Raw genomic sequence first — 17268 nt, forward strand, 5'->3', positions numbered from 1 at the left:
AGGTTGGGAGGCAGAGGCCGACATTGACATCAGCCTCCTGAGTGTGTAAGTAAACCCTCCACAGTGCTTGGGCAGCCCCTTCCCTCCAGTCCGGACAGAAGCTTTCTTTCTCTCAATAAATTCTTCCTACTAAAAAAAAAAAAAAAAAAAAGAGAATGTCTGAGGCAAGGACAGGGAACCACAGGTGGATCGTCTGGTCAAGGCATGTAAAGAGACTAACTAGCTTCTGTAGCCAGAACTGAGGGCTTTTCCAAGATTTCAGTGCTAAAATGGCAATAGGCCCAGGCCAAACTAGAAAGGCCAACCATCCTGACTGTCTGAGCATTTCGAGAAATTTGGAGAGTTTGTGGAAAGCCAGGGATTAAGGTCTCTCAAAATCTACCTAGGTGCAGCACTAGACCAACAGCTTCCTGAGAAAACGCTGAGGAAAATCCAAGGAGAGAGTTTGATCACCACCTGCCAACACAGACACATACACACACACACACACACACACACACACACTCCACACATACACATACACACGCCAGCAGCCTCAAGGTGCTTCACATGTGTTTCAGCATCCTCCAGTCCATAGAAGGGGACAGAAATGACAGTTTTTTTACCCTAGCCCTTAAAAGACATTCCTAGCCATGCTGTACCTGGCCATAGTGGTTGTACTGGGCTGTTGTGTGGGGAAGATGTAGCCTCCTCGTAGATGAAGTCCGATCTTGTCTCCAGGAAGTTCCATCTCAACGTTTTGCTTTCTCCATTCCAGTTGGCCCCCCTGATGCAGGAAGATAAATCAAACACACTGGCCTGAAGCACATGGACCTGCACTGGTCACTCATGTGCTGAGTTGTCTACTGCGCCCCCCTTTCCCACTTAGCTGCATTACTGTCTACTCAAGCAATCAAACTGGAAAAGGAAAAAATTAGGAACATGCATTTCAGCAAGCTGAGAGTTTGTGAGGATGTTTATGCCGTGCTGAGGCTGGTTGATACTGTTATGGTTTAGATCTAAAATATCCCCTAAGAGTCTCATATGTTTGAAAGGTGACTGGATCATAAGCTACTGTCCTCATCAGTGGATTCGTTCATTGATGAGCTCATTACTTGAATGGTAAATGTGCTATGAGGAGCAGGAGTCTGGTTAGAGGTAGCTCACCGGGGTGTAACCTGGCAGGATTCTAGTCCCCAGCTTCTCCCTTCTCACTCTCTTCTTCCTGGCTGCGGGGGGCTGGTGAGCTCTCCTGCACCATGGCCCTCTACCACACACTTTCTGTCTTGGTGCCAGCCCACCATGGACTGAAGCCGTGAGCCAAAACAAATCTATCTTCCTTTAACTTGTGGATGTCCAGTATTTTGTCCCAGTGACCGGAAAGTGACTAAGACAGATTTATGAACTAATACTTCTGAATAAATAATCTAAACCTTAACTGATCTCAAATTGCCCATAAGCCTCTTGAACATTTGCTTGTATCATTTGTCTTTATCTAATTGCTGAATAAAATATAAATGTGCTATCATCATGACTGATATTAGGCTCATCTTATCCAGTTCCACGGTGGATGTTTCTCCTTCCAGGAAATAACTATCTATGAACTGTCTCTGGGGTCTAAAGGAGATGAAAAAAAGTCCAAGCTACTTACAGTCTCATAGTCATACCAGATTGCATCAGGAACATATGCTGTCACTTTCTCTGCACCCTAAAATTAAAACAAAATATTGTTTTTCATGAGTCAGTCTCTGAGGGGATGAAATGGATTTCCTCACATCCCTTAGGGAAATTCTTAACTATATTTAGAGAGGGCAGACATGCCTTTCTTTTCCCTATTATTGAATCATTCCTTTCTTTTGCCTTTTCTCTTATACAGATAATAGAAGCCATAACTTGACATTCCAGGAAAAATCCCAAAGGAGACAACATTAGGAATAGTAATAATAATAAAACACGTAGCATGGGAAGCATTCCAGTTTTCATCCATCATCTAGCACGAGAACTTGCCCCAGATCACACAGGTCATTAAGGGGCGGAAACAATCACAGCCTGATCCATTTGACTTTAGAGTAAGTGCTGGTCACTGCTACATTCTGCTGCTACATCACAGAGCAAGCAATGATCTGCTGTGACAATCTGACAACACATCAGACCAGTCCTAAGTTTACAATTGCCAGCAGATGCTTCCACACTGGCTCAGAATGTGGCCAAGAAAAAAGCTTCTAGAGAGGACAATGTATATCAGATACGCCAGTTTCCAAAACCACCGCACATTCTCTTCAGGGCTGACTGAGCCACAGATGTGGGAACGGGTTTGGAATAAAGAGAAAAGATCAGGGTTTGGGGTGAAGAGAGCATAGGAACAAAAGCAGAGGCCATCGGTCTCTGTGAGAACACTTGCCGCTTCCAGAACGGGAGTGATGAGGAGGCCTGGCCCCCATAAAAACTGTCGGTGCACATCCCAAGTGTTGCTATCTCCATAGAACCTAGAACCAAAGAGATAAGTCACCAAAACGTGGGCCAGTACTACTGGCAGCTCTTCCCCCAATTTGTCCAAAGCCTACAGACTGCCTGGGAAAACACCCAAGGTTACTCTATGACACCTACTTCCTCACCTCTCCCTACCCCATACAGATCCACGCTTCCCAGCCCCTGTCTCCACCTATTCTTCCTTGCGGTTGGACAGAGGTTCCTAGGTATGTGTTATAAGCAGGTCACAGGATATAATTCTAGACATATTCTTCTTTTAAAAAGTAAGATAACCAATACATTTTAGAACTTCAGCTGACTATCAAGAGGGAACTGGATATTATCACAAAAAATAATAAATAATGCAATTTTAAAACTAACTGTTTTTAAACAGAAAATTCCAGGAGATGACAAAAACTTATCCCTAAGATGACTATAGTAGTATTCCTCGGGACTGTGACTATCACACACATGATGGAATCAACTGTATTTTGACAAAGAAGGGCTTATGAGTGCCCACTTGCAGAGTGAAATCTGAGGTGCTTACTGGCTGCCATGTAAGAGTTATGAAATTCTAGAGATCTTGTAAAATATTTTTATTTGCCTGAAACTTACCATTCCTATATGAGTCCTAGCATCATAGTGCATTACAGGGGAGACTTGCAGAAACAAACCAGGCTCCCCTGACTAAAAAGGACTGGAGGGTGTAGTTCTGATAGAACACTTGCCTAGCATGCACAGAGCACTGAGTTCCCCAGAACTACAAGAAAAAAAAATACTAACAAAACTCAGGATAAAAGAGCTTAAATGAATTTTCTAAGATATAGAATTAGTTGGTAGCAGAACAAAGAAAAGCTCATGAGTCTCCCAACTTTTAAGTCTAGTTCTCTTCCCAAAGTGGTACAGGCTATAATGTTTCAATGTGCTCCCTTCAACAGTATCTAGACAGCAACAGATTTATAAATATCAACTCAGTATTGTAGTTACACAAACACACACACACTTGCTTGAATTGCTCTAATCTTCATTCTGACATTTCTATAATATGGTCAATGTCATTAAAGTTACATTAACAAAATTCCTTGGTGTGGGGAGAACTTACTCATGCAGAAGGGGCCTGGCCACTGTGTCCCCCCGGCTGTGAGCATAGTAGAAGAGTGTGTAGAGGTAAGGCAATAGAGTATAGCGGATGTTAAGGTAGTGCCTGGAGGAGTTCAACAGCAAGGAGTCAGGTCCAAATGAGGCAGGATCCTGGTCCTTGGAGGAAATAAAAGTTTGCAATTATGAATTGCCTATGGGATATCAGAAGCACCCAGAGAATTCCAGATCCCATTCATCACAACCAAGAATCTTCTTCCTGAATGGGATGTGACTGAGGTTACAATCTTTGCCTCTGAGCAGCACAGCTGAGCAAAGGGGAACCATTTCACCAACCACGTGGTCATTACAACCTGCAACTCATCCTACCTCACTCATTCTTTAGAACTGCTCTGTTAGGAGGCTTCCACGTGAATAATTTTGAAATATTTCCCCATTTGCCTCTCATTATAACATGAGTGATGTAAAAAAAGTATTTAAATAGAAAACTTTCATAAACTTGCCATTTCCTAATGAGAAGTGACAACAAGGCATTTTATGAAATAACTCAGGTCCTGGGTAATTGCAAATGTGGGGGCAAATTAATACAAGTACAGTGCAAGTGGTTGGTTCAGATTTCTTTGTGAGAATGCAGTAGCTCCATTTTAACACATGCCCAAATTTATTTTGATTATATTTTCTGAGAGTTTACCTTGAAGCCTTGGCCGTTGTGATTTCTGGAAAATGGATAAAATGCTCCCAACTGCATCCACCGCCTGCAGAGCTCCTCAGTGGTATTCAACGCAAAGCCACAAATATCTGCACCCACCTGGAAAGGCACATAGAGGGCATGTGCACCTCACTTCCACCATGCTCCTTCACTTTCTCCCAGGGACCTCTCAACTGAACTTTGCTAAAACCTCTTCCTGAGAAGGCTCATGTAGTGTGATCAGAACTGGGTAATATTCCATGCCCATGCTTTACTGCTCAATGAGTTATTCAACCTTTCTGTGCCTAAGTCTCCTCATTTCATGAAAGTGAGTTCTTTTGCTGAACAGTAACTAAAAATTGCTGATGTCATTATTTTACCACACCAGTATCAGAGTTACTTTCTAAAGCTGAACTCTCATTATGTCACTCATCTATATAAAAATCTCTCCAGAACCTTCTTGCTGCTTATGCTATTAACTCTTCAAAACCTGCTTCCAACCCACCTCTTCAGCATCACTCCCATTTCAGTGCCACACACTGGTCCTTCCAATACATCAAGTACTCCACCTCATACTGTTTTTGCCGGCATTTCTTTCTCAATCTGAAAATGAGCTTCTCCCCACACTCGTCACTTTTTCATTTAAACTTAAGTAGCTTCTTTTCTATGAAGTTTCTCCTGGTTCCTCTGCCCCTCACAATCTTATCAAAGTTAATCTCTCTCTCAGGATCTCCTCTAAAAGTTCCCCTAACAGTTAATGCATATGTTCCTATTGGCCATTTTACTACAGCTTGTCATAAGTATTTGTTGACATACATGTCTCCTTTTAATAAATTGTAAATTCTTCCAGGAAATTAAAGGTGTGTCTGTTTCTGTGTTTATACCTTTTGCCATGCTCGCCATGCTTACTTAGTTCAGCACCTTGGACACAGTAGGAGCTCAGTAACTATTATGTTGAATTTAATTAAAAGACATTAAAGCCTTTCTAGTGCTGACAATATTATCTTTCTTTATATAGGTGCTGGATTCACAGGTGTTTTCAGTGTGTGACTTTCATCTGCTATAGATAATGAAGCTGTTCACTTTTCTGTATGCTTGTATACTTTAATAGAAAGAAATATTCCAAGGATATCAAGATTCCTTTTTCTGTCTTCACAAGACAATACAGGAAAGGCTATTACAGCATCAGAGTCTTATTGATGTTGAAGTACATGCTCTCTAGACATTAAATCCCAACCTGCCCGAGTGAGGCTGTCTAAGGATTGAGACTCATCAGAGGTTGAGGCAGAGACTCACCATTGGGATACCAAAAAGGTTGAACTCAAGCATGCCAGGGATGGACCACTGAAGGTCGTCCCAGGTGGCTGCATTGTCTCCTAACCAATGGGCTGCAAACTTGCCAGATCCCGCAAAGGTAGAACGGGTTATGATGAAACTTCTCTTGCTTGGAAACACAGTCTTGACGGCTCTAGAAAGGGAGAGAGATTTAGGGGATCAATGTGTGATCTTAGCTGGTCTCACCCCAATAGATATACCAACAATGCCAACGTTATTAAAAACAAGTGAATACCCCATTCTTCTCATCTCATTCTCTCCTAAATGGGTTAGAGTAACTGTTAGGAACATTCTGCACCATTAAGTACATTTATGTTTTGCTTTATTTTAGGTACACTGTTAACCCCATAATTTTCAAGGAGTTCAAAAGCTTTAAAAAGGTTCATAACTAGAAGTATACAATTTTTCTAGAACAAATGTGAAATTTAACTTTTCACACATGTATTTACATTAATCTTTCATATAATAAGACTTCAGACATATACAAAAATGGACCTATAAACAGCCTTTTGACAGTTAAATTCTTTGTAAAACTGATAACAATCTTATAATAAGAAAATATATTTTAAAATTATATATGCATGAGTGTAGTTTATATAAGTACATATTATTTATATTTTTAAGTTACAGTCCATCTGTGTATACATAAGTAAGCACTTTTATAGGGCTATGGGAATAGCAAGTGGCAGATATTTTTTCCTTGCTCTACAACTCAAATTCCATGCATAGGTAAAAGAACACCGTAAAAAGATGCTGAATCAAAATATAAAACCCTGAAGCACATAGACATCTGGGATTTACTTAACTCTTTGTACTGTTCTTTACCCGGTTTACCAACAGGGAAAATAAACGAGCTTTAGACTCAGAGAAAAGGGGCTAAATTTTACTTTTGCAAATTATTGGTTATTTGACCTTGATTAAGTTTCTTAACTTATCTTTCCTTCTTCCAACTATCCACTCATTTGTGTATACATTTGTTCTCTCTTTTACATGTTCCACAAATATATATTGGACCCCTTCTTCCTTGTGCCAGGCAGTTTCTTCATTCTTTCAGTAATGACCATATTTGTGTGACTTTTAGCAAACACTGTATATGAGCCACGCATCATCTAGCAATCCCATAACTGGATCATGAATAAGCCTATAGAAAGAGAGGTCTCACTCTGCTGTGGCGATGGCCATGGAGTAGCCATACAGGTTGTGGACATCATACTGCTGGCCCCATTGCTGCACTGCATCCATGCAGAGACTCTTGCTGAACAGGTACCCATCTAGGACTCCTGAAGCAAAAGGACAATCAGTGAGTGGGAACACTAGATGTGTGTTTCCTACTCCTTGCCTGTCCCAGAACCTGAAAAGGTGGCTCCCAGGGCAGGCACTTGCTGTGGCCATCCTGTGAGCAATCATTCTGCCTTCCCACTCTCAGAACACTTTCATTTAAAACAGTTTAACATATAAATAAACTGTGTTGATCCCACACACCCTCCCACCTGGGCTCTGACCAGAGGCAGGCATCTAGAAACAAGGGAATTCAGTTAGTCTGGGGTCTAATCTGAATTCTGAATTCTTTAAGTCAAGTTAAATCATCCAAGGATAGAAGTATTGGATGGAAGTGTAAATTAATTTCCAACTCCTTTTTTCCCCTGATCATATAATATAAAAAATAATTTCCAATCTTGCTTTCATCCATCTCTGCTCCCACTGCAGCACTCTGGTTTAGATCCAAATCCCCTTTGGGACTTGATTATTGCCACAGCTTCTTATTGACGTATTTATTTCTACCTTATCTTCTAATTCATACTGCATATTAATGTCAGATTAACACTCTTAAAACCATTTAACTATTGTACTTTCTCTAACTAAAACATAAATAGCTTCAGTCTCCAAAAGAATGAAATCTAAACTCTTTAGCCTCCCACTAAAGCCCCTTAGTATTTGATTCTGACCTATCCTGCCCCATTTTCCTAGTTTCCCACTGGACTGAAGTCACCATAATGTGTTACAATTCTGGTAGCTTCTTTACTTTCTCCACTCACTTACAATTTGTTCTTTTTTTTTTTTTTTTTTTATAAAGGGTCTCTCTATGTAGTGCAGGCTGGCTTTGAGCACACTATGTAGCCCAGTCTGGCCTCAGACTCATGGTGATCCTCCTACCTCATCCTCTCAAAGTGCTAGGATTACAGACATGCACCACCATGCCCAGCATACAATTTATTCTTCAACCTATAACTTTCTTCAAACTGTAACCAGTGCTGTAAGACCGCACACTGAGAGATAATGTTGTTCAAACTTCAATGAAATCTTAGGAGCAACACTTTACCTGACCTCCCAGGCTTTAACTGTTCTAGCTTTAACCATGTCTGTCCTTCAAACTGTGGATATCATCAGATTTTGCCCTCCCCTGAACACCAGTGTCTTGTTGTGCACACTTAAAAGTGGCACAAAATAACCACTGATCTCTGGATTCTACCCCATGTCCTCTTTAGGTATTACACTGGAAATAGTTTGCACTGCAGGCAAAACTAGATTGACCATTTTGACTCGATGCCTCTTTAGGGTGTTTCCATTTTCTTTCCTAGTTTTCTTTATATATTACATTTCTCTTTCCTTGTGAATGCCTATGTATATAAACTCCCTTGACAGATTGTTCAGATCTATCCTCATGAATTTATGATACCAAACATGCACTAGCGCTTCAATCAGGCTGACCAGGAAGACTTACGGGGAGTGAATGGTGGATAATTGAGATTGTTTGTGGAACACCCTGAGACTGAACCATCAACAAAGTTGGAGACTTCATTCATATCCTATAGGACAAAGAGCAAAAATAACTAAGAAAAATAACATGCTCCATGATATTATACTGATGATGTCCCTTTTTTAAGAATCAGAGAAATTAGTTCAGATATTTCTTTCTTAAAAAGGACAGTTGTATTTAATATATTTACATAATATAAATTATATTTAATATAATTATTATATACAAATTGAAGGGATTCTCAGAATTTTATATATATACATTTCATCTATGTATAAAATCACTAAACACGAACAGCTTCCAAACATATTAGGCAAAAAATTCAATGTATATGATGCCACATACATCATCTTATAGTCTCTATATATCCAAATATAGCTAAAAATATATATACATATAAAGACATATATAAATGTATGCATCTCTCAAGAAAGCAATAGTGCAAGCATATGCCAAAGCTGTGAAAAAGTAAAGTCTAGAAAGATCCACATCAAAATATTAATAGCAGGTATCTTTTGTTACTGTCATTTATAGGTTTCTTGCTTCCCTCTTTCAGCTGTTTGTATGGTTTGAATTTTCTTCAGGACTCTTATAAATTGGAAAAGTTAACTCTAGCGCTCCTTAAATTTTTCTCAATATCAGCTGGGCTGCATTTGTTTTCATTTGGAAACAAGAGACATTATATGAGCCATCTTTTCTTGGAACAGACACGCTTTTGGGTGCACCTGGGTTCTTTGGTTCTGATACATTTGTCCAACATGACCAAATGAAAGAACCTTGAACTGGTAACTGGCCAACTCAGGTACTTTACGACAATGTAAGGGGTATATGAGCTACTTTGACATCAGCTCATTTTGGAGAATATTCTTCAGTTCCCACCAGCTCTAACATGATTTTTATTCTAGGCTTCATGTTTTGGTATGATTATTTGAAATAAGAAGCACTGCAATTTCTGTCATATTTGATTTATTCTTGTCCTCCTCTTGCCCCATGACTCAAAGACATAGACACAGACAGACATATAGACATAGACAGAAACAGACATAGACATAGACAGACACAGACATAGGCATAGACATAGACATAAGCAGACATAGATGTAGACACAGACACAGACATAAACATAGATGTAGGCAGACATAGACTAGACAAGACATAGACATAGACACACTGTCTGATTATTTGTTAGCTAAGAATCAAAGTATTAAATACTCACAATCCAGATTCCATCAAACCCCACTTGATTATAAAAAAGCTCAAATTCCTTTGTCCACCAAATAGTACAGCTGGGATTGGTGTAATCAGGAAACACGGTATTTCCAGGCCAGACCTGAGGAAGAAAAAAGGAAAGCACCAGTAAGAGTAAATAAAACCCAAAACGTGCAATAGATATTATGAAAGGGAAAGAAATTGCTCAAAGGAAGTAACAACTGGGATGAGGGAAAGAAGAAAGAGAAAGACAAGGAAAAGGAAGGGAAAATATAGATATAGATATACATGTGGGTAGATAGAAAGATATATAGATATATGTATATAGAAGGCTAGCTGGGATAACTGTACTGCTGAAGTCTAGAGGTTTATTGAAAGGAACAGTTAATGCCTAAATTTTTTCTTTTTGACAATTTTGCATGCTTATATCTAGTAATCTGAACAACTATAATCTGAAGACAATAATATGCAATGTAACAACCATTGGTGAATTCCTACCATTTTGTTTAGTGAAATTCTGTATTGTTTTTAATGTTTTTGTTTGTTTTTATTTTTTATTCTCTTTAATGGTCTGACCAATCTTGCATGCTTACATCTGGTAATCTAAGCAACTTCACTGAAGATAACAATATGTAATATAACAGCCACTGTTAATTCCTCTCATTTTGTTCTGAAACCCTGTATCATTTTTATTGTTTTTATTTTTGTCTATATTGTTGGTGTTTTGCTATTGTTCTTTTTTATCACTCTCTTTAAAATAAAAAAGAGTAAATTAAATAAATATAGAGTAAAATAAAGTACTATACATAGAAATTACTAATTTAATCATGAGTACAGAGGAGGCCAGGCTCAAGTCCTGTTAAATTAGGAAGGTAAATCACTCAGGATATAGACTACTGAAAATAAATATGGGAAGATATCAGAAAGATACTTAATCAAAATGTTTTTGTTTTGTTTTTTGTTACAGCCACCACCACCATCACTACCCTATTTTATTTTTTAATTTTGTGACAGGGTCTTGCTAAATTGCTCAGTTTCCCAGGCTTGGATTGAACTTGTAATCCTCCTGCTTCAGCCTGCCAGACTGCTGGAATTACAGTAGAGCACCACAGCACCCAAATGAAAACTATTTTTTAAAGAAGTTCTTATTAAATAAATCCATGAATAAAAGCCTTATATGATTTATTAATCTTTGACTCTAGCTTATCCTCCTTATCACTTTCTTTAGTCTTAATTCTAGAAATAGTGAGGAACACTCTGTAAATGGGTCCATTACAATCTGTGAATTCTAATAAGGTTTGCTTTTCTCTATTCCTTCCCTATCCAACTTCCTTCCTATACCCATTCTAAAAGGGTTATCTGAGATACTAGAAGTGAACCAACAAGGTCAAATAAGACTTGAGAAATAAGTGGTCAAACTTAAAACAATGCAGAAAAGCTGAATAAGAAAGAGGCATGAAACATTTACACTGGATTTACCAAGTAGGTGGTAACTTGTGCCGATTACCAGAGCAGTGTCAGTAAAGCTACGTGGAAGAAAGCAGATGCAGTACACTGAAGAGGGGATAGGAGGTGTGGAAGTGCGCTCTCATTGTGATAGCTCTTGTTTAATGGAAACTGGCTATGGAAGGCATGGAAGAGGATGTAAAGGGTACATGTGAAAGATGGCTGGTAGACACTTGCGGATGAAAGAGCAAAGCAAAATTTAGCCTCAGCAAACACCACACATCTGAAAATGGACAATCACACACACACGTGCACACACACACACAGGAGTCACAGCTTCTCCACAGACCCCAGTTCCCAATTAAGTTACCTCTCCAATAATTGGGTTCTGTCCATCTGAACTATTCACCCATATCTTCATTGCTGAGCCCCGGTCATATGGCCCATAGGGATTACTTGAGGAAGAGTTGTTGGAGATGGCTGGATCCTAAGAAGGAAAAAACACAAAGAAGAAACTAGCTTTAAATTGGAGGCACTGAAAGGGGACCGGGAATTTCTGGATCCAAGAAGCAGGTGTGGGTGCTGTGATAAAAAACAGTAAATATCTGATTTGAAAGAAAAAGTGCTTAACACATACCACAATGATGACAAGTTTCTGTCCATTATTGTGTAACTCTGTAACAAAATCAGGGAAGCCTCTATAGTTCACTGGATCATAAGTGAAGTCTTTCCTCTCATCCATATAATCAATATCACCATGCTGAACATCCTGGAGGAGTACACAACACCAACAATTTAGCACCTTGACTTTGCCTGTTAAAATGACCTGGTCTAATTATCAGTGATTATTGAAGATATATTCAACTCTGGGCTGGGATCAAGCAGAGTTCTTACCCAGTTCTTAACCAACTACCCATTGTTTCTCTAAGGCCTGGCTCCACCCTGCAATCAAATAAACTGGATCATTTATGACAATCACTAAAGTTATCTAGTAAATTTCACACTGTCCACAAGATAAAGGAAGGAGGGGTCTCTCTCTGTTGCTGCAATTTCTCTCACTCACTTTACTGCCCCACAATGTGTTTTTTTATTTGTCTTTTATTTTAAGTCTTCGGTATTTATCCTTTCCTAATTCTACCTGTGGAGCCGGAATGAAGCTTACTCTAAGGCCCAGCCGTCCATTGGGTTCTGTCCCAGGGAATGCACTGGGGAGAGAAGGGTTATTGCAGAACTCTTATCCTTTCTATGTCTTCTAATACCTCATTGTCCATAGAGTTCCTAGTGTAATAGGCACATTCAAATTTTGCCACTTGAAGCATAGACATGTGATCTAAAAATATGATTGTTTAATTTTTTTAAATTATTGTAATAAAAGATACATTGCCATTAATTCCTCTCAAAACATCTCCTCACTTCAGACAGAACTCATGTAGCCCTTTGTTCTTGCCATTTAGTGACAAGTTCTGGAAGTCCTTTTCATGGCTTTTGTTGTACTGTCCTGGCTGCTTCAATGTCCTGAATCAATTCAAAACTTCTACCAGGTGCCAGAATAAAGTGGATGAGGACACATGGCAATGTTTTTATAAACTTGTTTTTATGTTGGATGGTGCCCAGTAGCAGCATTCACCATCATTTCAATTATACCTTGTAAAGACACTCAGGAAAGAGGACTTCCAGAACTGCTCCAGAAAGTGGCAAGAATGATGGGGTAAGTGTGTTAGAAGTGAAGGGGAGCATTCTCAGGGAAATTAATGGCAATATGTCCTTACTGTAATACAGTTTTAATTTATTTATGGTATTTTTTATGACCCCTAGTATTTTATAATTGTATGTATATACTATATACTTCCATTCACTTAATCCTAGCAGAATTCAACTCCTATACTCAGTTAATAGTTTTCAGTTCCAGGTCTCAACGCTCCCTCTCACATATCACTTCCTTGTACAGCAAAAAGTCCAATTCTTTGATTTCCGATATAATTTAAGAAGGACATGGCTGTTGATATGTAACAAGAATGACATAGAAAGTAGAGAGACACTATGATGTTAGAGATCTGAGTTTGAAAAACATTTCCGTGGGTTTTCTAACACTAAACATGATTCATGATCTTAAATGGGGTTCTAATACTAGAATGGAATTTTTGAGACAGGTAAAAATAGCATTGACATCATACCTACCACAGTGTACACTGCATGGTAGCTCTCATTGGTATGGACGTTGTATTTATATCTTTTACCTCAATCCTGCCCTTCCCACCTCATTTGACCCTCTCCTCCTCACCTCCACCATTCCCACCCCTAAATATATAAAGCTGCTGAAGGCTGGTGTGGCCAGCAGGCTGTGCTCTACTCTGAGCAACTCCATTTTATAATTGATACTTTCTCCTGAGTTACTCCATGTTGAGTGCAACTGCAAAAGCAAAATGTCTTGGTAACATCTCTGTGAAAACAGATAACTAGCAGACATTGGATACACCAAATTTATTAAAACTAACAACCCCTAGCTGCACAGAATAGTCATAAGTCATAAACTCATAGATCATCATGTTGATGCAAAATTATCATCTGTGTATTTACTCAATTAAATCAGGGGCACATTATGTATCGAAGCCATAGTGTAGAATACTAGATCCCTGAGCTTATCAGACACACCAGACTAATGAATCATGCAACTTTTCACTTGCATCATATAAAAGGAGGGGTACACAACATAAGGGTCTGGACACATACGTTTGGATCTGTCATCTTATCCATCCACTGGATGAATGCAACACAAGTTCAAACACCAGCTCTCTGTCCCCAGGCTTTAGTTCAGCTCCATCTCCTTGCTAGACCTGGCTCATTCCAAACTACCTGCTGCCCAGATTCAGTCTCTGAACAAGTTCTGTACTCTAATGGCTCAGCAGGCCCTTGAACATGTTCTGCCAGGTTTTTCATCTTATTTGGACACCTGCTTTTGCTTTGAAGCTTGTGACTGCTATTAATCCTTACTTAGCCTTTATGAAACCTATATATTATTGGGTGGACTGTGATATATGACTCAAGTGTTACAGATACTAGTAATTAAGGAGAAATTTTATATGTATATATATACAGGATAGTTAGCATAGTTGTTCTACTGTCTTCTATTTCTTTGCTGAAAGAAACTGTCAATGAGTCCTTGATTGATCAATATTGCATGTCTCTATCTGTTTTCATGAGAAACCACTTTGAAGATAACAATATGTAATACAAGCATTGTTAATTTCCTACCACTTTGCTTGTAACTCTGTATTGTCTGTACTGTTCTTTTGCTATTTTGTAAAAGGCTGTCTGTCTGTTAATGTTTTCCTCCTTTTATTTTTAAAATAAAAAAAACAGATTGGAAAGCAATAAAAGAACTTGTGATTGCCCTGCTCATGGTTATCTAGCAAAATCTAGACACTCAGGTAATTAAAACTGACAAAATTGTTTATGAACTTCTGCTTATGAAATTAGTTTGTAAATTTATTGTGATTCAATAAACTGACATCATGGAAAGACACAAAAATGCCTAGTCTATGTTGATGGTGTATCCTATTCATAGCAATGGGAGAATAAAAAGTAGTGGGACCTGTGGCCAAAATTGAGTGAATCATCCACCCAGATGTCTTCAACCTCTTTTTCTGCTTTCCCTAGGTGGTCTTAATCATCTTAAATCAAAAATCTGTTATGAACTTTTTTTTACACTTCAATTTTATGGGCTTTCTAAATCCCAATTTCAAAATGTCTACTGAAGTTATATCTCGAATACAAATAGCCACAAAAGAAAAGAAAACTCTGTTTATTGTCAGTTCAGTAGCAATCAAAATACCAATGCAAAAACAGATGGAACTAAAACTTGTTACTTGAGTCTTTCAATCCATTTAATTATGCAGTGTAAGTTCTGTCACCAGTAGGCTACTACACAGTCTCAGTCAAGGTATTTCCCCTAACTTAGCTTCAGTTTCTTAGCTATCCAAAAAGCTTGTAACCTATATGACTGAGGATTGTTATCCAGCATTTTGGCCTAATCCCTGGGACCTAAAATTACTTCCCTTCAAATATAGATTAATGCACAATAACTGGCAAGGGGTAAAGGAATCAGGAATCTGCACCACTCATTTCCTGAGATGAAGCATAAGAATCAAGTTTATCCCAGAACTTTGGAGGAATTCTAAAGATATAATATCACATTTATTGTCAATACCCACCATGAAGCTTTTGAGTCAAAACAATCCAACCAAGAAAGAATATCAATGGTGAGATGTACCTAAATTGGTAAGTATTAAAAGGCTATATTCCAGGCTGGAGAGAGTACTAAGTACTCTAATAACAAAATCACAGTATGTAAAATGTAGTCAATATAACAGCATAAAAAATCTTACTATTAAAGCATATAATAAGACACACAAAGATAAAACTAAGTTGTCTCCTCACTTGTAATGGTAATCTCTACCACTTCCCACTAGACAGAACCAGAATCCCTTGAAAACATGGTTGGCACAATAAGTATAACTAACCATCTCAGTATGTAAAAATCTTTTTACTACAAAAAAAGAACCTGGTCAATATATGCAAATCAATCAATGTAATACACCATATCAATAGAGGCAAGGACAAAAATCACATGATCATCTCCACTGATGCAGAAAAAGCCTTTGATAAAGTCCAACACTCATTCATGTTGGGAACCCTACAGAAAATCAGAATAGATGGCCTTTACCTTAAGCTGATCAAAGACATGTATTCTCAACCAACAGCTAACATCATACTAAATGGTTAAAAATTGAAAGCTTTAACTTTAAAATCAGGAAGAAGACAAGGGTGTCCACTGTCACCACTCCTATTCAATACAGTTCTGGAAATATTGGCAAGAACAATTAGACAAGAGAGAGAAATAAAAGGAATAAGGATAGGGAAGGAAGAAGTGAAATTGTCATTATTCACAGATGACATAATACTCTACATAGAAGACCCCAAAAACTCCACCAAAAGGATCATGGATTTAATAACCAAATTCAGTAGCATAGCTGGATACAACGTTAACACTCAAAAGTCAGTAGCATGCCTGTACACAAGTAACAAACAGACTGAGAGAGAAATTAGGGAAACTACACCTTTCACATTAGCATCTAAAAAGATGAAATACTTAGAAATCAATCTAAAAAAAGAAGTAAAAGATCTATACAGTGAAAATTATAGTACTCTGAAAAAAGAGATTAAAGAGGATATCAGAAAATGGAAAGATATTCCTTGCTCATGCATAGGAAGAACCAACATTGTGAGAATGGCCACACTCCCAAAATTGTTGTACAGATTCAATGCAATCCCAATTAAAATACCATTAGTATAATTTATAGATCTAGAGAAAGCACTCCTGGAGTTCATCTGGAACCAGAAGAGGCCTAGAATAGCAAAAGCAATCTTGAGAAACAAATGAAAGGTAGGAGGCATCACAATTCCTGACTTAAAACTATATTACAAAGCTACTGTGATAAAATCAACATGGTACTCGCACAAAAACAGACCTGAAAATCAATGGAACAGATTAGAAGATACAGATACAACTACAAACACACTCAGTTACCTGATCTTCGACAAAGGGGCCAAACATGCTCAAAAGAAGAAAGATAGCCTGTTTAATAAATGGTGCTGGAAAAATTGGCTTTTCACATGCTGAAGACTAAAACTAGACCCATGTCTTTCACCATGCACTAAATTAAAGTCAAAATGGATCAAAGATCTAAACATTAAAACAGAAACACTAAATTTATTGGAAGAGAAAGTAGGTAAAAGTCTTGAATACATTGGGGTAGGCAGAGAGTTCATGAACAAAACCAAACTGCTTAGGAAATACTTCAAAGAATCAACAACTGGGATCTCATCTTATTGAAAAGTTTTTGCACATCGAAAGAAATCACCAAGAAAGTAACAAGAAAATCCACAAACTGGGAAAAAATTTTAGCCAACTACCCCTCAGACAAAGGACTTCTATCTAGGACATATAAAGAATCAAAAAAAACCAGGCCTCCCAGATTCAAAGACCCAAGCCAAAAATGGATATCTGATATGAATACACACTTCTCAAATGAAGACATACTAATGGTGAATAAATACATGAAAAAATGTTCAACGTCATTAGTCATTCGAGAAATGCAAATTAAAACAACACTGAGATTCCATCTCATCCCAGAAAGAATGGCTATCATCAAGAAATTGACCAATAACAAATGTTGGAGAGGATGTGGGGAGAAAAGAACCCTACTCCACAGCTGGTGGGAGTGTA

At 38.2% G+C, this 17268-nt stretch overlaps 1 protein-coding gene across 1 annotated transcript in view; it reads right to left on the minus strand.

The window, feature by feature from the left end:
• The window catches only part of LOC102004723 (maltase-glucoamylase, intestinal), a gene marked incomplete in the record, with an annotated part of 238387 nt that overhangs the window by 175304 nt on the left and 45815 nt on the right, over nt 1-17268 (minus strand). The window contains 11 exon segments of the mRNA XM_013505005.1: nt 642-766; nt 1631-1687; nt 2381-2465; nt 3551-3705; nt 4238-4354; nt 5531-5702; nt 6732-6849; nt 8292-8376; nt 9544-9657; nt 11353-11469; nt 11620-11751. Coding sequence (XP_013360459.1) covers nt 642-766; nt 1631-1687; nt 2381-2465; nt 3551-3705; nt 4238-4354; nt 5531-5702; nt 6732-6849; nt 8292-8376; nt 9544-9657; nt 11353-11469; nt 11620-11751 — 1277 coding nt within the window.

This window comes from Chinchilla lanigera, unplaced genomic scaffold (genome assembly GCF_000276665.1).
Source record: "Chinchilla lanigera isolate Chin_1 unplaced genomic scaffold, ChiLan1.0 scaffold00093, whole genome shotgun sequence".
Taxonomy (NCBI): domain Eukaryota; kingdom Metazoa; phylum Chordata; class Mammalia; order Rodentia; family Chinchillidae; genus Chinchilla; species Chinchilla lanigera.